The following is a 21,757-nucleotide window of genomic DNA, read 5'->3' on the forward strand; positions in this document are numbered from 1 at the left end:
CTTTTAAACTCACCAAAAATTCCCTATAAACAAAACTGCTTTGAGATTTTAAATGTTTTGCTCTCTATTTTTAGTCAAGCAAACAGTATGTATCAGTCATCATGCTATATGAATCGTAACTTATTATACCTAATCAAATTAAATGGTACCTACCACAAAATATAAATAAATTTTGTTTTACTACTTTTTTCAGAATACTACCTTATAATTAATAGCTTAGAAAATATATCATTTTGTTTATCACACACCAAAGATTACATACAAATGTCCATATCAAATAGCTCTTATCAGAAAACTCAAAAGTAACCTTAAAATTCATGTGGTTAAAAATTCACATGGCCATCTGAATTTTAAACATAATTTTTAAAAAATCAGTCTCTTCATATTCCCTACCCAATCATGGAATGAATAAATCAGGTATGGCGTAGGGAAAACAGCCAATGGTATGGCAATAGCACTGTATGGTGATAAGCGCGGCAAAACAGAATTGTCAAAGCACTCTGCTGTACACCTGAAACTAACATAACACTGTGCGTCAGGTAAACTTCAACAAAAAAATAAATATTATTCAAGTACCTTGAGTACAAATAATGGTGAAAGAAAATGCACATGATGAAATTTAGAACAGAAGAAGGAAAGAACTGGAGTGTTCAGGAGCACTAAGAGTAAGAGCCAAGGTTGCAACTAATCTTTATGCTTATTGGAAAAAGCAAAGAAATGCAGAAAGTTGCCTTCAAAACTAAAACTCTGACATACCTCTCCTTTTATTTATTTATTTTTTCATCTTCAGACCTAACTACCAGTAAGGGTGAAAAGCTGTTCTTAGCCTCAGTTTATAACAAATAGCTCAGGTATCCAAGACTAATGAAGTAAAGAGCCAATGTATTATTTCACATTACTTCTTTCTACTCTACCAGCCACAACTAACTAAATACTCACCATTTTCCTAGACACAAATTTCATGGACCCAGGCAGGGAAATGACTAATTCTGTAATTATTTCAACCTCTAACCAATGAGGCAGAAAAACAAAAAGGAAACTTACGTACAAATGCTCAGGAATTTGCTTATTTTGTTTAAAGTGTATGAGGTACACACACACNAACCAATGAGGCAGAAAAACAAAAAGGAAACTTACGTACAAATGCTCAGGAATTTGCTTATTTTGTTTAAAGAGTATGAGGTACACACACACACACACACACACACACACCATATAAACTACCAGTGGTGTGCTGAACTTGACTTGTATGAACTTACCCTGTAATGTGTACCTCTTTCCAAACCAGTGACATCCCTGCATTCAGTGATACCACATCGGTAGCCTGAAATTAACGATGGTGGGAGCATTTGCACCACAAAAAACTAGCAAATACTATAATACACAGCTTTCTATTTGTTTCTGAAAGCTAGTTGTTCAGCATGTACCAGCACACCACTACCTAAAAATCTCATGGAAGGATCAGGGCAGATCAGTACTCTAATAAAATCCTATTCTTACCGGATATTTTTATGTATTTCCAATGCCAAGTACTAACAACCAAGTCAAAAAGAAGAATCCAACAAGTCCAACAAATTGTTTGCAATGAACACTACTAACTCTATCTTTTTTCCTAATTTATGCCACCATATAAACACACTAGGCGACCAGGCAATAGGAAAGACAGGAAAATTAAAACAAGTTATCTTAGCCCATTTTGCTTCTATTTCTTCAACTGTAACAACTGCATAAGAATATTTACACTAGTCACCTATAACAATAGTATAAGAACACTATTAATAGTGTAATAATAATATATTAAAAGGACTATATTAAATATATTCCTTTTAATAGTATATATTAATATATATTATTATTTATTATATAATTATTAATTATATTATTATATTAATATATATTATTAATATGTTATTATTAATATATATTATTCCTTTAAATAATATATAAAAGGAATATATTAAAAGGAATAATAATAGTATCGACTCATGACATTGTTAGAAGGATCAAATGTTTTACTATGTATAAACCCCGTACAACAGTACATGACATATCCACAGTACTATATAAACATCTGCCATTGTTTTCTACTATTAAACTAATATTTATGATATAACCCCCCCTAAAAAAGGCGAAAAGTTTAATAACTTTCTTGGAAGGTAATGAAAAAAGGGAGAAGATAAAGAGGACTTAGACAAAGAGGATTAAGAAGAAACCCAAAATTACCAATCCATGTTAAAAAAAAAAAAAATCTTCTTCACCACAAGAACCTAGCTTTAACATAATTCACAAAAAAAAAAATTACTAAAGCATGGAATTATAGTCACTTGAACTATCTTGAAAACTACAACATGAAAGAACTGATTTCTGAAGAGGAATAAAGATACTTTTTGAGTAGGTCAAAGTGAATGCTCCTTAGAATTAGATTCCATACCTGCTGACGACTACTAAGATCCAGCTGCTTCCAAAACTGGAAATCTAAACAAAGGTCACGCCAGTACTTGCAAACCAATGATGCAGAAAGGCAACGCTCATCCAGGGATAAATTGGAAAATATCTGTAAATAAAAAAGGAACCATATAATATGCGCTTAACACTTTAAAGGCACAGGAAAAGGTTCTTATTAGTTTGAAAAAATTAACTTTTAAAACAGAAAACCATCTTGAATACAATGGCCATTATTAGAAAAGTGATTGTTAAGGAATACCCTGAAGAGGAAGTACAGTATGAGAGCTAAGAACATGTACTAATATCATCTTTCATGTAAAAAGATGGAGTGGGGAAGCAGAGGGAACAGAGAGAGAGAGAGAGTTTGCCAATATTAAAAAAAAAAAAATGATGGGAAGGAGAAGCCAAAAACTAATAAAAATGCTTACCTTTATGGGAAGGGAGAAGAGAGTAGGAAGGGAAAAAGGATGAAAGTGAGACGACTTTAAAGGTATGCAGTTTTACAGTTTTGACCTAGGAACCTGGTAAACATTTATATAATTTTTTAAAAGAATAATGAAAATAAATCATAAGAAAAACATTTTACCTTATGGTATTTTTTCCAGAAATTCATGGCCCCGATCAAATCCTGAGAAAAATATCATATATGCTAACTATGGGACATCCTACAAAATACCTGATAAGAACTCCTCAAAAAAATTCAAGGTCAGAGAAACAAGGAAAGACTAAGAAACTATCACAGATGAGAGGAGAATACAGAGAAATGACAACTAATGCAATCCTGAATTGGAAAAAGAACATCAACAGAAAAACTTACACTGATGCTGATTTCACAGTTTTGGTAAATGAACCATCGTAACGTAAGATCATCAAATTCGGGAAAACTGAAAATAATTGAGGAATATATGGGAACACTACTATATCTGCAACTTTTCTAAGATTATTCTAAAATATAACGCTTATTTTTAAAGGAGTTTTAAAAAGTTAAAATCAAAAAAGATGGCTAGGGTAAGGGTTAGGACCAATACAGAATTTTTACAATTAAAATATATATCGACAAATACAATGTATGGACCATACTGAAATCCTGAACTGAACTGACTATAAGAAGGTTCTTCTGAGACAATCAAATAAAACTGAACACAAAATAGATACTAGATGATTTAAAGAAAATTAGTCTTCACTTTTTAGGTTTTGATTATATAGTGGTTATATTCATACTGTAGTTATATTATGTTTTAAAAGCTACTATGCATTTTAGATACATACTTTAGTATTTATAACTAAAATGATATCTAGAATTTGCTTTCAGATCCTTTATCAAAAACAAAATTGGTGAAAGAAACAAGAAAGGCAGAATATTGAAAACTATTAAAACTGGTTGAATGATACATGGCAGGGGGCAGGTTCATGATAATATTTTCTACTTTGGTCTGTATATGAAAATTTCCATAATATTAAGTGAAAATTTGAACAAGAACATGTGTTCTAACACTAAACTGTCTTATGCTAGGTTTAAATCATGGCTTCACCATTTATTATCTATGCAACCTTGTACAAATTACCTAACCTCTCTGTACCTCAATTTCCTTATCTTTATTTTTTTTTTAAGATCTTATTTATTTGAGAGAGAAAGGGTGAGCAAGCGAGCATGAGTGGGGAAAGGGGCGAAGGGAGAGGGAGAAGCAGACTCCCCGCTGAGCAGGCAGTCAGACACGGGACTTGACCCCAGGACCCTGAGATCATGACCTGAGCTGAAGGCAGATGCTTACCCAACTCAGCCACCCAGGCACCCCAATTTCCTTATTTTTAAAATGGGGATAATATAGTATTGACCTCACAGAGTTACTGTGAAGACCAAACAAGTACAGATAAAGTTTTGGGAACAAGGTCTGGAACAGAGTAAGTAGTATATAAATGATTCCTATCACAACTGTGACCTAAAATGGTAAACCTCCATGCAACCAAAAGTTGTAGACACCTAAGATAAAATCTCTACTATGCTTAAATCTTGAACCTGGAGAAAATAACTGCCTCCTCTTCACAACCATCATTTCTCTTCCAAGGGTCTAGTGATAAATAAAAAATATGTCTAAGAATCACCAGCAAAGATGGAGTTAAGCCCACTATAAAGCCTCTCACTCCCACTCATGACAACTAAAACCTCTGGACAACATACAAAAAGCAATTAACTCAGGACTCTAAAAGGTTAATAACAGATGGAATGGGGAGGTGAGCCAAAACTTAAAGGATGACTAATAAAAGTAATGCCTTTCCTGAGGTTTTATTCCTTTAATCTCTCATCATGGAACAGGATGGCCCCTGTGCAGAAATGTACATAAGGCACAACTAAAATAGAGAGAAAGCCATTTTTCTGGACAGAATGTGAAATAGAGAATATGAGAAGAATCCTCATTTTGGATTTTCTTTTCTTTCCCTTTTCTTTTTCCTCTCTGCTGGCCAAGTCCCAAATACAGCCTCAGTCACAGAGCTGCAATGTGGCAGCTGTGGAGGCACCTAAAACCCTGAAAGTGAAACCATCTTTCTGGCCAGTAGAACCAGCAAAGAGAACTCTGTGGACCAAAGAGTGTGAAAGGAATCCTCACTACCTTTTTCTTAACATTTCACCATAAAAGTAGCCCCAGGGGCACCTGGGTGGCTCAGCTGGTTAGGCATCCGACTCTTGATTTCAGCTGAGGTCATGATCTCGGGGTCATGGGATCAAGCCCACTAAGGCAACACCCTCAGCAGGGACACTCCTCAGGATTCTATCTCTCCCTCTCCGTTGCCTCTTCCCCTACAAAATAAATTAATCTTAAAAATAAAATAAAATAAAATAAAATAAAATAAAATAAAATAAAATAAAATAAAATAAAAGTAGCCCCAGTTATACAAACGTGACAGCAGCAGATGTGGCTCTAACTCTGAAACTCTTTCCAGCCAGACAACCAAGAAAAGGGGCCTCTAAGTGAAAAAGTGTCAAAAAAGGATCAGAAAAGGAGACCCCTAACTCTGTGTATAAAGTGACAAAACTCCCAAGTCAACCACAAAGCTGCACATGTACAGAAGAAACCCAAAGCAGTACAGTAAAAACTGAGCCAAAACTGTAATCACAGGCCAAGGAAGGTAAGATAGAAATTTCAGTCTAAATATAACAATGCTGGGGCACCTGGGTGATTTAGTCAGTTAAATGTCTGCCTTCAGCTCGGGTCATAGAATCAAGCCCCATGTCAGGCTTCCTGCTCAGTGGGGATTCTGCTTCTCCCTTTTCTTCTGCCCCCTCCGTTTGTGCACACTCTCACGTGCTCTCTCTCAAATAAATAAATAATATCTTTAAAAAATGTTTAAAAATAAACAAAACAATGCTGTTCCCTGACAAACCTGATGAAAGACATAAATCTAGACATTCATAAACTCAATGAACACCAATGAGATTAACTCAAAGACTTTACACCCAGACACATGATAATTAAATTGTCAGAAGACAGAGAGCCCTGGAAGCAGCAAGAGAAAAGCAATTCATCATGTACAAAGGATTCTCAATAAAGTTAACAACTGATTTCACATCAGAAACTATGTAAGCCAAAAGGCAATGAGATAACATATTTAAAGTGCTGAAAGAAAGTACTCTATATCTGGCAAAACTATTCTTCAAAAATGATGGAGAAATTAAAATATTTCCAGATAAACAAAAACTGAGGGAGTATGACACTAGTAGACCTAACTGTAAGAGATGCTAGAGGGACCTCTTCAGGCTGAAATGAAAGCATGAGCCAATAGCTTGAAACCACAGGAAGAAATAAAAACACCAATGAAGACAGGTATTTACATAGGTAAATGTAAAATTCAGAATTAATGTATTTTGGGCTTGTACGCCTTTTATTTTCTATATTATTGAAAGGCAACTGTATAAAATAATAATTATAAATCTATATGAATGGGCACAAAGCACATAAAAGTCTGAGTTGTGACAATAACAACATAAATATAGGAACACAGGTTTTATAATACCATTGAAACTATATTGGTATTTGTAGTTTAAGCGTCTGACAATAAGCTTTTTCGATTGTAGTATGTCTAACATTAAGCTTTTAATTGCCATGATATTCATTTCAAAAAAAATTTATCTTGAATAAAGATATTGCCAGCTGTATGACACAGCTACTAAAAAAAACAACCACATAAGGAACTAGGCTACCACCACCCATTAAGGTCTCTCTTTCAGAAAACCCCAGGTAACCTAGATAACTAACTGCTTGAGTGACCCTGTTTCTCCCTTCTCATGCCCTAATTCCTGCTTTTCTGCTTTAAATTAGCCAATNAACCCATTAAGGTCTCTCTTTCAGAAAACCCCAGGTAACCTAGATAACTGCTTGAGTGACCCTGTTTCTCCCTTCTCATGCCCTAATTCCTGCTTTTCTGCTTTAAATTAGCCAATAGAGAGTAAACCTGCAAAACCCTAAACACTCCACCCTTGGACTCTAATAAAGGCAGAGCCCCCAAGACTGCTCAGTCATGCTCTCTCTCTCTACCTTCAACCTGGCTAGATGGTGCTTGGTGTGCTACATGTCATAAGAAGAACCGGAAGACCTGGCCCAGCTATAAATAGGGGTCCTGGGAGACGAAATGTCTGTGGAGCATGCCATAAGTAATATGTGCCTAGGCAAACACTACAGGCATTTCTGACAAGGGATACTACCATCAATAGGCTCAAGATCAACAGAACGGTATTAATTCAAACTAGACTGTTATAAATTATGATGTTAATTACAACCCCACAGCAAATATTAAGAAAGTAACTAAATACACACACACACACACACACACACACTACATGAAAAGAGAAAGGAATCAAAACAGTACACTAAAAATATCTAATACAAAAAGTAGCAATGGAGGAATTGATGAAGAAAAAGTGTAAGACAGAGAAAACAAATAAGAAAATGGCAGAAGTCTTTCCTTATCAGTAATTACATCAAATATAAAAACACTGAACTCTCCAATTTAGAAACAGAGAATGAAGGAATGGAACAAAAAGATGATCAAATTACATAGTGTCCAAGAGACTCACTTTAGATCCAAGGACACACATGGGTTAAAAGTAAAAGGATGGAAAAACGTATTCTATTCAAATAATAACCAAAAAAGAACTGTAGTGTCCACACTAATGTCAGACAAAATAGACTTTAAAACAAAAATTGTTACAAGAGACCAAAAAATTACAGAATGATAAAAGGGTAAATCCACTAAAAAAGATACAAGAATTATACATGTACCAACAGATTCATCCAAAATAGATGAATCAAAAACTGACATAACTGAAGGGAAAAATAAACAGTTCTACAAAACTCAGAGACTTTAACACTCCATTTCAATAATGGATAAAATAACCAGACAGAAGATAAATGAGGAAACTGAAAATGGGAACACTTAAACCAAATAGGCCTAACAGATATTTTATAAACACTCCACCCAACAACAGAATATACATTCTTCTCAAGTGAACATGGATAAACTGTATGTTAGCCACAAATCAAGTCTCAATAAAAAGACTGAAATCATATAAAATATCTTCTCTGACCACAATGGAATGAAATTAGAAATCAGTAACAAAAGGAAATGTGGAAATGTATGGAAATTAAACCACACACTTGAAAACAATCAATTAGCAAGAAGAAATCAGAGGGAAAAATAAAAAATATTTTAAGATAAATGAAAACAAAAACACAATATCCCAAAATTTATGGAATATAGCTGTAAATAGCTATATTAAAAAGAATAAAGATCTCAAACCAATAACTTAACCTTCCACCTTACAGATCTACACAAAGAAGAGGAAACTAAATACAGGCCAAGCAGAAGGAAAAAATTAAAAATCAGAGCAAATAAAAAATATAGATGAGAAAAATAACAAAGAAAACAGAAGCTAAATCCTTGGAAAGATCAACAAAACTGACAAACCTTCACCAGACTAAAAAGAGAGAACACTCAAGTTACTAAAATCATGAATGAAAATATCACTGCCGACCTTACAGAAAAAGAATTATAGAATACCATGCCAACTAAATAACCTAGGTAAAATGAACAAATTCCTAGAAGAATACAAACTACAAAAGAACTGACTCAAGAAGAAACAGAAAATCTGAATAGAACTATAAGAAGTAAAAAGATTAAATCAGTAATTAAAAAACTTCCAGTAAAGAAAAGCCAAGGAACAGAGGAAATAATTAGTGATACATTTGAAGAACTAGGACTAATCCTTAAATTCTTCCAAACTGGAGGATGAGGTAACACTTCCTAACTCATTCTGTGAGGTTTACCTTATACCAAAGCCAAACAAAGGCATCACGAGAAAACTACAGACCAATAATGTTCCTTATGAATACAGATGCAAAAATCTTCAACAAAATATTAGCAAACTGAATCCAGTACATATTAAAAGGATTATATACCATGGCCAGGTAGGATTTACCCCAGGAATGCAAAAGTGGTCCAAATGTAGAAATAAATCCATTTAACACACCATATTAATAAAATGAAGGAGTTTTTTTGATACCAAATTTTTATTTTAGTACCTATGAATCCCACCCCCTCCTCCAGTAGATCAAGAAGGCAGATGCAATAGCATTTTTGATGGTTTCATTCCTTCTGGAATATACAAGTTTCCATCTGTTTCATTGCTTTTCAACCTAACGTACATCTTTTAGCACTTCTTATAGTGCAAATGAACTGATGAACATTTTCTCAGGTTTTATTCATGATGTATAATCTTTGTTTCTTTGTTACTTTTTTTCCTAAGACAACTGTTGATTGTATACAGAATTCTGGGTTGACAGTTTTGGTTTTTTGTGTTCTTTTTTTCCACTCACTATAAAAATGTTGGTTCAGTATTCTCTAAAATCCATTATTTTTGAAGCCGTGAATAATTTGAAATACAGTTCCATTTATACACAGCGCTACCTTCCCCTCAGGTACTTTTAGATGTTATGAAAGGTTTTTTTTTTAATGGCCATCTCAATAGATGCAGAAAAACCACTGAACAAAATCCAATACCCTTTCTTGATAAAAATACTCAGAAAACTAGAAATAAAAGGAATCTTCCTTAACTTGATAGATGGCACATCTATTAAAAACACAAAGCTAACATTATACTTGACGGTGAAAGACAGAACATTTTTCCCCTGGGATGAGGAACAAGACAAGGATGTCTACTCTCTCCATTGTACTAGAGATTCCAACCTGGGCGACTGTTCAAGAAAAAGAAATGAAAGGTATCCAGGAAAGGAAGAATTAAAATGTTCTCTATTAACAGATATCATGATCTTGTATATAAAAAAATCCTAAAGAACACAAAAAAAAATTTGAGCTAATAAGCAAAAATTTCCACACATTAACAATGAATAATTCAAAAATGGAAATTAAGAAAGCATTTCCATTTATAATAACACCAAGAAAATGAAATACTCTTTTTATAGATTCCATTTCTTTGTATTGAGATGCACAATTTGTTGAGTCAGTGTCATAATATTTTTTGCTATAATTTGAATGTTTCCTTCTATTTTTTTAACATGTTTATAGTTTTGTCTTTTAAGTTTAATATCTGAGCCCACTCAGAGTTATTTTCTATTAACGACTTTCTTTTCTCTCAGTATAGGTCACATTTTTCTGTCTCTTGACGTGTCTCATAGCTCTCTGTTAAAAACTATGCATTTTAGGAGCACCTGGGTGGCTCAGTCAGTTAAGTGTCTGCCTTCAGCCCAGGTCACGATCTTGGGATCCTGGAACTGATCCCCATGTCAGTCTCCCTGCTCAGTGTTGAGTCTGCTTCTCCCTCTCGCTCATGCTCTCTCTCTAATAAATAAATAAAATCTTAAAACAAAACAAACAAACAAAAAAACTAGACATTTTAGGAGCACCTGGGCGGCTCAATCAGTTAAGCATCCGACTCTTGATTTCAGCTCAGGTCTTGATCTCAGGGTCATGAGCTCGAGCCCTGAGGTAGGCTCACAACCCTGAGATCAAGAGTCATATGCTCTACCAACTAAGCCAGCCAGCCACCGCCGGAATTTTTTTGACATTTTAATTTTCCTGGCCTTAAACTGTGGGATCTATGTCCCTTCAAGGTTGATGTCTCTGCTCGGGTTTTAATACTTACATATTTTTTTTACTCTGGCTTCCTAAGGAGGTTACCCTATGTCTATATAGCTTAGTTTTCAGCTAGTTATCTCAAAGTCATATCAAAGGCATGCTCACACATCTCAAACCTGTTCTTCAATCTGTGCATGGGATGGGAAGAGCACATCCAAGGCTTAGCCAATTCTCAAGTCTGCCTTGGTCCTTGTCTACTGCTAGACACTTCAGGTCTCCCTTGTACATGTGCATGGTTTCACAGTAAATGAAGGATACGTGGAGAGCTTATCCCTTTATGGTTTTCTCATTTCCGAGGCCTTCCTGTTAAATTCCCTGACCCATCCCATTTGGCACCAAAACCTAAGACTTGCAAATGTGTGGGTTTTCACAATTTGTTTCCTATCAAGTTCATCACTTTAAGTTGAAAAATACAGGTTTTTACTTGTTGCCACAAACTGACTTAGCCTCGGGCATCAAGGCTGCTGGTTTCCCAAACTCTGGCTCTTGCCAAAGGAACTGGGGGATGCAAGAATGCTGTAGACATCAACCATTCTTAAAGCACTAGCAATTTTCCTAAGAATAAACGCTTCTCAATTTTTTTCTGCCTTTGTCAATTTCCAAAGCCCAAATAGTTGTAAGCAGTTTTGCCTAGTTTTACTTTATTGTTTGTGGTGAGGATTCACCAAACTCTTCCTGAAGCTATAGCTGGAAGTCCCTCTTTTGTGTTTATTTTTATGCTCATCCTCCTCATTTTATAAGATGAAAAAATAAACACTCAGGGAACATAGACCATTTGTTTAAGGTTAAAGAACTACATGGTTTTAAAGGGCTAATCTGTCCCTTAACAAACAGAAGTTATGTAGAACATGGTCATTAGAACCAAAAAGCACTTGTTTAAAATATATCTAACTTTGGATTGTACTTTCTTTGAACATTAGTTTTCTCTTTTGTTAAAGTGAGATGATTGTTATAATCCACAGATGACTCAATCTAGGTGGATCTCCATGAGTTTTAGTTATCCAGCTGAAAGGAAATCTAGTAAGTGGGTGAAGGGTAGATAAAACCAGTACCAGAAAAGATAGATAAAAATAAAAAGGCAAAATATTAAGCTGATATTCCAATGCATATATAATAGATCTTTGCATACTGTTTATGGTAGGCCACCTGCACAATGGCCCCCAATGAACTCACCTCCTGATATTGATTTACACTTGTATAATCCTCTCCTTGAGTGTGAGCTGGATTTAATGACTAACTCACTTCTAATGAACAGAGTATGGCAAACTGATAGGATGTTACTTCCGGGATTAGGTTAAAAACAAAAAAAACATGGTTTCCATTTTTGGGTGTTCTTGGATTTGTTGCTCTGGGAGGAGTGAGCTGCCATGCTGCTATTAGCCCTATGGAGAACCCACAGGACATGGCAAGGAACTTAAGCATGTAGCCAACAGCCAATGAGGACCTAAGGCCTGCCAACAATTTCACAAGTTTGGAGGACAGGAATTCTTGAGCTCCAGTTCAGTAGCTCCAGTCAACACCCTGAATAAAGCCTCATAAGAGACCCTGGATCAAATGGGACCCATCTAAGTCTCAAAGGAATTATTACCCCACAGAATATATGAAATAATAAAATTTGTGGTTTTAAACTGCTAAGTGTTGGCATAATTTGTTACATAAAAATAGATATCTAACACAATATTTAAATACCCCTGCTTTTCTTTCTGTCATTAAAATGGCCTATCGCCCAAATCTTAACTCCTGAGAAAGTAACTGCTTGCCTCCAAACTATCTTCTTAACTCATTTAACCAGCATTTGTGCACATGTACCTGGGTTTCTGTAAGAGACACTACAACTTGAGATGCAGTCACTGGCTTTAAGATTATATAGTCAAAGGCATTTCTGAATTATCTTTGGATAATTTGAGAGATTCAAGAGAAAGAGTATTTCAAAGGCTGAAGAAAGAGAATGTTGGTCTGTCAAGGACCGCACTGTATCAACATTTTTGTTGAATAAAGAAAACCATAAAGGGGAAGAAGAACACTGAAAAAAACTGGGATATCACTTGCATCAAGCCAGGAAATTGCTTACTTTAACACACACCTGTGAGCAATAGTTTGAACACGAGAGAAATTCAAACTAAGTGGGTGTAGGTACTCTAAGTAGTAGAAGGTCCAGGGATCTATCATTTTGTACCTTGTTGCTCTGCCGTCACTGCCTTCAGCTACAGAGTGGAAGATGGCTGATTCGTACAATGCAGGTGGTCTAGCCCTGCAAAGGGGGAGAGGAAGCAAGGGCAAGCAGCTGCTTTTATGGTACGACTAAGAAGGTGTGCACATTACTTCCACTCATACTCTTCTACCTAACATTCAGTCACAGAGCTACACCAATCTGCAAGAAAGGCTGAGAAACAGCCTTTAATCAGGTGATCATGTGCCAAGCTAGAGCATGGCAAATTCCGTTACTAAAAAGAATATGAGGGGAATGGATACTGGGAAACGGCAGTGATTTCTAATCAGGACCTGGGTTGAAAATAAACTTAATATTCTTTGTCTTTAGTGGCAGATCTGGAAAACACAACTAAAATATGAATTACCAGAAAAGGTACAAATCATATTACAGATATAATCTGAAATAATCACTACCAGCAACACGCGAATATTCCTGAGCCTTAAAGATTCTATTTTTGAGCAGGGCATCAGTGTAAAATTTCAGAAGATAATTCAGACTAAAAAAACTTCCGGAGGGGCGCCTGGGTGGTTCAGTCGTTAAGCGTCTGCCTTTGGCTCAGGGCGGGGATCGAGCCCCACATCAGGCTCATGCACTGGGAGCCTGCTTCTTCTTCTCCTGCTCCCCCTGCCTGTGTTCCCTCTCTCACTGGCTGTCTCTCTCTCTCTGTCAAATAAATAAATAAAATCTTTAAAAAAAAAAAAAAAACAACTTCCGGAAAACTCATTGTTGTTTAACACTTGGTCATATCTACCCCACAGAACCTCAGAGTACTTCAAAATCAACAAAGCTAATACCCACATTTGGCCACCTAATTTTTGATAAGGAGATCTTATCTGCTATCAAATATTATTGTAAAAGTTTACGAGTAAGCAGATGGCATGCAAGTTATAGAAGTAAATCTGTGTAGCTATTTTATATTGATTCCTGTTGTGTCATGGACTATGCTAGGTGTCATGAGAGATACAGAGGTATTCAAGATAAAACACAATATTCTTAGGGCGCCTGGGTGACTCAGTTGGTTAAGAGTCTGCTTTCAGCTCGGTCACGATCCCGGGGTCCTGGGATCAAGCCCCGTGTCAGGCTCCCTGCTCAGTGGGGAGCCTCCTTCTCCCTCTCCCTCTGGTCCCCCTGCTTGTGCTCTCTGTATCAAATAAATAAATGAAATCTTAAAAGAAAAAAAACTCCACAATATTCTTGATTACATATTGTATGATGCCATTTATATGAAATTTCTAGAAAAGGCAAAACTATATAGGCAGAATATAGGGGTGTGAGCAGAAATTGACTGCAAAGAGACACAAAGAAACTATTTGAGGTGTTCTAAAACTGGATTATAATGATGGTTGTACAACCTAAACACTTATTAGAACTCAAACTGTAGGGGCGACTAGGAGGCTAAGTTGGTTAAGCATTTGCCTTTGGCTCAAGTCATGATCCCAGCATCCTGGCAATCGATTGAGCCCCACATTGGGCTCCCTGCTTAGTGAGGAGTCTGCTTCTCCCTCTGACCCTCCCCTGCTCGTGTGCTCTCTCTCTCTCTCTCTCTCAAATAAATAAATAAAATCTTAAAAAAAAAACAAAAACCTCAAACTGTAATACTTAAAATGAGTAAATTAAATATCAATATAGCTGTTTTTATAAAAAAAAACATTCACAAGCTCTGCATTTCTATCATTCTATCATTTTTCTTCCCAGAATCTTTGAATTCCTATTTGAGAAAACATACATGCACATATACAAACATCACATGTTATAATAAATTACTAAGCAGATACTATCCTTTAGATTCAGATAGATTCCCTCTTTGCAATCTTCTCAGAATTAACTATTTCAACCAAGTTCAACTTTTCTGCCCTTTTCAATTTTTGTCCATGTATATCATACCTTGCCTCTTAAATATTCTACTATACTACCTGCCAAAAGCTTGAAAGCAACATTTACTAAATAGTCTCTTGAATAAAGCACCATTTAGAAAAACAGAAGCACAAAACATATTTCTGGTACTTTTCTAACCATACAGCCACAGGCAAGTCACAGACTCTAAAGCTATTTCCTAATCTATAATCTAAAATAATTTCTCACAATTTAATTATTAAAATTTAAAGCACAGCAAACTTATAAAATCCAAACTATTACTACAGAGTGCTACTCAACAGTAGAGTATCATGAAATTTACACAAGATTAAGTTTTATTCTAAAGCCAGTCACAGAATTCAACAACACAAAACTTTTTAAGTATTTTGGGAGGAGATACTATGAAACAATGTGTCCTTCTGACATATATCCCTTATTCTTTGAGCACTACCTTATGCTCTAGGACAAAATATTCTAGGCTCATCCTGTACTTCCCTGGTACCAGCTCTGTAATCAGCAATTTCTCCTAAAACACTGATTCATTTTAGCAGAGAATGGTTTTTAGAAGCTAAGATCTGGATGCTAAGTGCACACAGTGTTATTGGGCATTGCTTCTCTAAGGTCCTCTCAAGTGGACAGAACTAGGAAATATATGTATGTATGTATGTAACCAATCACCCATCACCACTCTAGCTTCTTCCTCCACGTAGATGCTCTTAGCACACCACTTGGCTCCCAACTTGGGCAAGACTCTTTGACAAACATAATATGACATTCAGCCAAAATTAAGCAACTTTTTAGGAAACTATTATGCTAATATTAAATGCTTTCATATATGCCTTCACTTATCTTTTCATATTCCCTATCATTTATACAACTTGGTATCCCAAAGCTGGCAAAAACAAAAACAAAAACAAAACAAAACAAAGGCTCAGGGTTATCCCCTTGACAGCTACTCATTACAAGGCACCAAAATTTATAGACCTCTCAAGATAAGAAGAAAACAAATCTCACCTTTTGTGGCCTAAGTTAATCAAGATTACTCGGCATTCTTCACCAAAGAAAAGTCTTGAACATGACTTCCTAACAACATTCCATTTCAGAGCTGACTAAACTCATCCCTACAACCGCAGAGATACACATTCTGGAGGTTATCTGGTACTGGGGTAGTAAGTCAAGCATTCATGAAATGCTACATATAACTTAGTTCCTCTTACCCACCAGTAATCTACAGTCAAAGCTTTAAAAAGCAGTATTACTTTTTTCTTTGACTCCCATTTCCATTGCTTTCATCCTTATTTTCATATCTAAAAAACAAAACCAAAACAAAACAAAACAAAAAAACCAGATCAAGTACATAAGCCTTCACCAAAGCACATTTCTCTTGTAAAATTCTTTCTTGATCACTAAAGCAACCTGTTAGCAACAGAGCTGTAAAAATCAAGATTTAATACCTACTAACACGTTATCAGGGGTACATCCATGGTGCAGCAGTTTTCTAACTGTGTTGATAGATTCTGATCTCTCACCTGGTTTCCTTTGGAAAGAAACAGGTCTGCTGAGAGAGAGCAAGGTGTCTAAACATAAAGCACACAAAGTCTCTAAATAATACCAGTTACTCAAATAGTAACACTTAAAGAAAAGTATTCCATTTCTATCATTTGGTAAAACTGATGCATAGTGGCTCCACAATATAAAAATTTAATTGTGATATCACAAGGCAGGATTGCTTTAAGTTATAAAGGCAACAGGTATCAAAGACTGAAGCTACCTTAGTTGATCCAAAGCAATCCATCAACCAAAGGTCAACTGTAACAGGTTTAAGTCCTTCAGAAAATGCTATTCCCACAGATGACCTTTGAAGAGACATTCCCTACTTCTCAGATTTCTTATATTTAAAGACCACAATTCAACCCTACAGACCCAATTATAAAATTAGCCTCTGACTCATAATAGCTTAGAAGTTGTCTGCTGTAAGCTCCTCCCTGCCACCCCCAATTCAGGAATCTCTTTCATAAAATCTCTGAAAGAAGATTGCTGAGACCCTCTTTCATAGTATATTGAAAAGATTTCTAGGCCTGCAAACATTGAGAGGGGTTCCAGTCCAGGGTCTGGCTTTCACTATCCAAAATGTCTTGGGATAAGCCATTTCACTTCTCCAGGCCTGTTTTTTCATGCAAAAAAAAAAAAAAGTGGAGAGTAACCAGATCTCAAAGGTCTCTTCCTGCTCTGAAGTTAAATTATGATCTCCAGTGAAGCTCACTATTTCAAGAAAGAATTCATTCTGTTTTTGCACAGTTCTTACTGTTAGAAAGGATTTTCTAAATGTCCAAATGTACACAACCTTCAACTCTAAAATTCCACCTTCTTGAAATCTACCCTAAAAAAAAATGACTATATATGCACAAAAAAACATCTATTAGCACTGTTGGTAGCAGCAATAAGTTGGAACCATTCAATAATAGAAAAATACAGTATGGGGGCGCCTGGGTGGCACAGCGGTTAGGCGTCTGCCTTCGGCTCAGGGCGTGATCCCGGCAGTTATGGGATCGAGCCCCACATCAGGCTCTTCTGCTATAAGCCTGCTTCTTCCTCTCCCACTCCCCCTGCTTGTGATCCCTCTCTCGCTGGCTGTCTCTATCTCTGTTGAATAAATAAATAAAATCTTTTAAAAAAAAGAAAAATACAGTATGGTATGACACGATGGAATACTATGCAGCAGTTAAAAAGAATAAGGAAGGGGCGTCTGGCTGGCTAAGTCAGTAGAGCATGCAGATATTGATCTCAGTGTTGTGAGTTCAAGTCCCAGGTTGGCTACAGAGATTACTTAAATAAATAATCTTTAAAAAAAAAAAAAGAATGAAGGAAACAATGTACACTACTTATTAATAAGGAAAGTCTTCCAAACCATACTATTAACAAAACAAAAAAATCACAACATGTATATTTTGGTGCCATTTATGAAAAAAGGCTATGAAGGTTTACACAGGTCTTTCTACAATGACAGAAATGTTCTGGATCTGCACAGTCCAGTATGGTAGCAGTCAGTCACACGTGACTACTAATCCCTAAAATGTGGCTACTGTGGCTGAGAAACTGAATTTTAAATTTAACTTTATCTACTTTAAGCTACTGTACTCTACAGAGCAGTTCTAGAAAAACAATCTAAACTGGTAACAGTGGTTAGTTCCTCTCTAGTTCCTCTAGAGAGGAAACTAAAGGAGAAGGTAGGGATGAATCTAGGCAAACTTTTGCCCTACCTGCATTATTTTAATGTTTTAAGGCAAGTTATGTAAAAATAAAATTTAAAAAGATAATCTTTTTGATATTGAACCAAAAATCTGCCCTATGAACTTCCATAAAAAGAATTCAGGTGGGTTTTGGGGTTTTTCTTTGTTTTTTTGTGTTTTTTTTTTTTTTTGGTTTTTTGTTTTGGTTTTTTGTTTTGGGTTTTTTTGCTTTTGCTTTTTGCCTGGAAAAAAAAAAATTTATGGAAAAAGTTGGTAATTTTCCTTAAAAACAACCTTTATTTTTTTTATTTTTTTTTTAAAGATTTTATTTATTTATTTGACAGAGATAGAGACAGCCAGCGAGAGAGGGAACACAAGCAGGGGGAGTGGGAGAGGAAGAAGCAGGCTCACAGCAGAGGAGCCTGATGTGGGGCTCGATCCCATAACGCCGGGATCACGCCCTGAGCCGAAGGCAGACGCTTAACCGCTGTGCCACCCAGGCGCCCCTAAAAACAACCTTTAAATCACATTTCTTTACATTTCTCCTCCAAACTCTCCCTCCTCCACATCCTCCCCCCTCCTTTTTTACAACTACAGTAACTTCTGGTACAAAAGATACAGCAATACGACTGTATAAATGTTACTGACCCATTATTAGGGACGAAGTGCATGCTTTCTAAGAATTTTTCCAATAGAGGTGATGGATTTGTACCTCTCTATGCAACAATTCTTCTTGTACTATACACACATCATCATACGGGGCCTGGGTGACTCAGTCGGTTAAGCATCTGCCTTCAGCTCAGGTCATAACCTCAGGGTCCTGGGATCGAGCCCCAAGTCGGGCTCTCTGCTTCTCCCTCTTCCTCTGCCCCTCCCGCTGCTTGTGCTCTCTCTCTCCCTCAAATAAATAAAATCTTTAAAAAACAAATAAATTAATTAATTAAATTAAATAATAAAAACACTGCCAAGGCTCCCAAAGTCTTCTCTTCTACAAACCAAACACCTCCAGTTCTCACCAAAAATTGAGCCAGAACCTTTTCATCATCACATGGTTTTTACTGTGGTTCAAACAACAACTCAGGTCAGGATATAAGCATTTCTTAGAGGCTTCTCTTAGTGGCATGGCATATTCATCCAGAGTATCAGCCCAGACTTCCTAAACACCTAGCCACTCATTTGTTCATAAATACTTACTCAGAGCTGCTAAATGCCAGCCATTGCACTTAGGAGAGGGGACAGAACAATGAACAAAATCTATGTTGACAGAGCCTCTACCACCAAAAGCCCTATTCCTAAAAGTTGGAATGGATTGGTAAACACTGAAAAACCTCAATTTCAATTCATTCCAATAGTCCAACTCACTTTGTGCTGAATGCCACTATGAGACACACACAGAATCTTCATTAAAGTTTCTAATACAAGGAAATCTATCTAACATGTCTAAATACTCCAACACAGGGTGCCTGAGTGGCTCAGTCATTAAGCGTCTACCTTCAGCTCAGGTCATGATCCCAGTGTCCTGGGATCCAGCCCCGCATTGGATTCCCTGCTCCGAGGGAAGCCTGCTTCTTCCTCTCCCACTCTCCCTGCTTGTATTACCTCTCTCGTTGTCTCTCTGTCAATCAAATAAATAAAATCTTTTAAAAAAATGAAAACCTCCTTTTTAAAATAAATACTCCAACACGATAGGGCAAATCCAACGAGTAAAATCTTCAAATATCCTTCAGACCAAATTTTCAACAGTCCACAGCAAAACTTGAAAAAACGTTTTTAGCAGATAATCTATTCTAGCAAAATTTATTCTATAGAAATTTTCTTTATTATGAGATCATGCTTTTTTTTTTTCATTAAAATGTTCTCTACCTCCTGAAATGATGATTTGGGTGGTAAGCAGAAAGTACCTTGGTTTTTAGCTTTTAAACAGTCTTACTTGCAAAATAACAAAACAGCAATCAAACTTCTATATCAAATATTTGTTGATATTTGGCATTTGCTGATTTAAAGGACTCACGAAAGTTCCCTCTGCCCTAAAATGCACACCCTGAACACAGAGGAGGCAATTACTCCTCCAGAAAGCACACCTCCATAAGAGTTAAATCATTACATTTTGACTTAAGGAAAAGTTATGTTTTCCCATTCTCTGGCTATATTATTTACAAGAAATTGATATCACAGGGGCGCCTGGGTGGCACAGCAGTTAAGCATCTGCCTTCGGCTCAGGGCGTGATCCCGGCGTTATAGGATCAAGCCCCACATCAGGCTCTTCCGCTGTGAGCCTGCTTCTTCCTCTCCCACTCCCCCTGCTTGTGTTCTCTCTCTCGCTGGCTGTCTCTATCTCTGTCGAATAAATAAATAAAATCTTCAAAAAAAAAAAAAGAAATTGATATCACAGTAAAACAGATCTAAACACATGATTATAAATGTGCAAAAACTCTAATCAAAAAAGTGTATTTGTGATAGTAACATTTGTAACTGATGACAGTTACAGCAGTAACAATAAAGTAGCCAAATTCTTATCTAGGTTATTTTTGACTGGTATTAAATATCTCCCACGCTGAAAAAGAAGGTTTGTATTTATTAAGTTCCAGGAAGGGGGGGGGGCATGAGGAAAAAACAACTTGCTAGTAATAATAACACCAACTTTGACACTTAATTAAACTTCTCACTAGCATTAACAAAACTGCAAATTTTACTTAGTTGAAAGTGAGACAAAGCTCCCACAGGACACCCACATCCTCTCCACTCACCCATATTCCCCAACAAAAAATACATTAGTCTTTACCTTCTGACAAATTAAATGTAGGATTAAAATGTAAGAAGGAAACAAAACATAACATAAACCAGAGGGTTTTCAAGTCCAGCAGGCCTAAATTCCCCAGATCTGCCCTGTGTGTGTGTGACCTTGGACAAGTCATTCAACCTCTTCAAGCCTCACTAGATTCTAAACTCCACAGAGGAAAGACCACTTCTGCCTGAGTTACTACTGTAGGCACACAGCACTGAAATACTAGTGTCTTCTTGTATAAAGTGGGGTTGTTAATACCTGTCTCACAGCGTTAACTGGGTGATAAAATGAGGTGTTACGTATATAAAGCTCAGGCACAGTGCCTGATCGTAGTAAATGTTCGATTAAAGGTCACAGTTACTGACATCAACTAGCAGCTATCAAACCGGCAAGTACTGTTTGAAAACTCTCAAATACTAATATACAAAATCTTTAGCAGTAAATGTAAATTGTTCAACTGATAAAAATATTTCGCAGAAAATCTACGAATAGTTTCTAAACCAGTGGGAATCCAGAAACAGATAAATCCTGAATTGTAGTAACAAACCCAAGCTATTAAAAGACATTAACCAGACTCCCAAGTTTTTCTACTTCAAAGAACAGGCCATAAGCATCTTCCCCATTGGCTTCTCCCCTTCGGACTTCTCTATCAGGGAACCCCCTCCTCCGCGCTCAGGGGGAGGAGAGAGAAAACCTCCGAGGCGGGGGCCGGGGTTGGGGAAAAGCACACATCCCCGCGCCACTCGCCCAGACCCACCTTGAGCAGGATGGATGGCGGCAGCTGGTTGATGTCTGGGGTTTCAGGGGGTGGATCCCTGTGACAGTCGCAGGGGTTTTCGGGGGGCTCCTGACAGTCCGCGTCGCCGTATTCATGCTGCTGCTGGGCGGGCGAGGGGGCGGTGCCCCCCGCTCGGACCGCGTCCCCGCCGGCCTCTGTGGGGGCACCTTCGGAAGTGGGAGAGGAGGGCGGGGGGCAGAGCGGCTGCGGTGGTTGCTCGGAGCCCTGGCAGCAGCCGGCGTCGGGGGGCCGCGGCGGCGAGGCGCCTCCCCCCGCAGGCCCTCCGCCGCCGCCGCCGGCCGCCG

The 21,757-nt window shown here is 37.0% G+C and overlaps 1 protein-coding gene across 1 annotated transcript in view; it reads right to left on the reverse strand.

Annotated features, from left to right (window-relative positions):
* Positions 1-21,755, reverse strand: part of FBXL17 (F-box and leucine rich repeat protein 17) — a gene marked incomplete at its 5' end in the record, with an annotated part of 496,760 nt that extends 475,005 nt beyond the window's left edge. The window contains 2 exons of the mRNA XM_002917814.4: positions 2,432-2,554; positions 21,432-21,755. Of these exons, the coding sequence (XP_002917860.3) occupies positions 2,432-2,554; positions 21,432-21,755 (447 nt within the window). The remainder of the gene's footprint in view (positions 1-2,431; positions 2,555-21,431) is intronic.
* Between the last annotated feature and the right edge of the window lie 2 nt (positions 21,756-21,757).

Source organism: Ailuropoda melanoleuca, chromosome 3 (genome assembly GCF_002007445.2).
Source record: "Ailuropoda melanoleuca isolate Jingjing chromosome 3, ASM200744v2, whole genome shotgun sequence".
Classification (NCBI taxonomy): domain Eukaryota; kingdom Metazoa; phylum Chordata; class Mammalia; order Carnivora; family Ursidae; genus Ailuropoda; species Ailuropoda melanoleuca.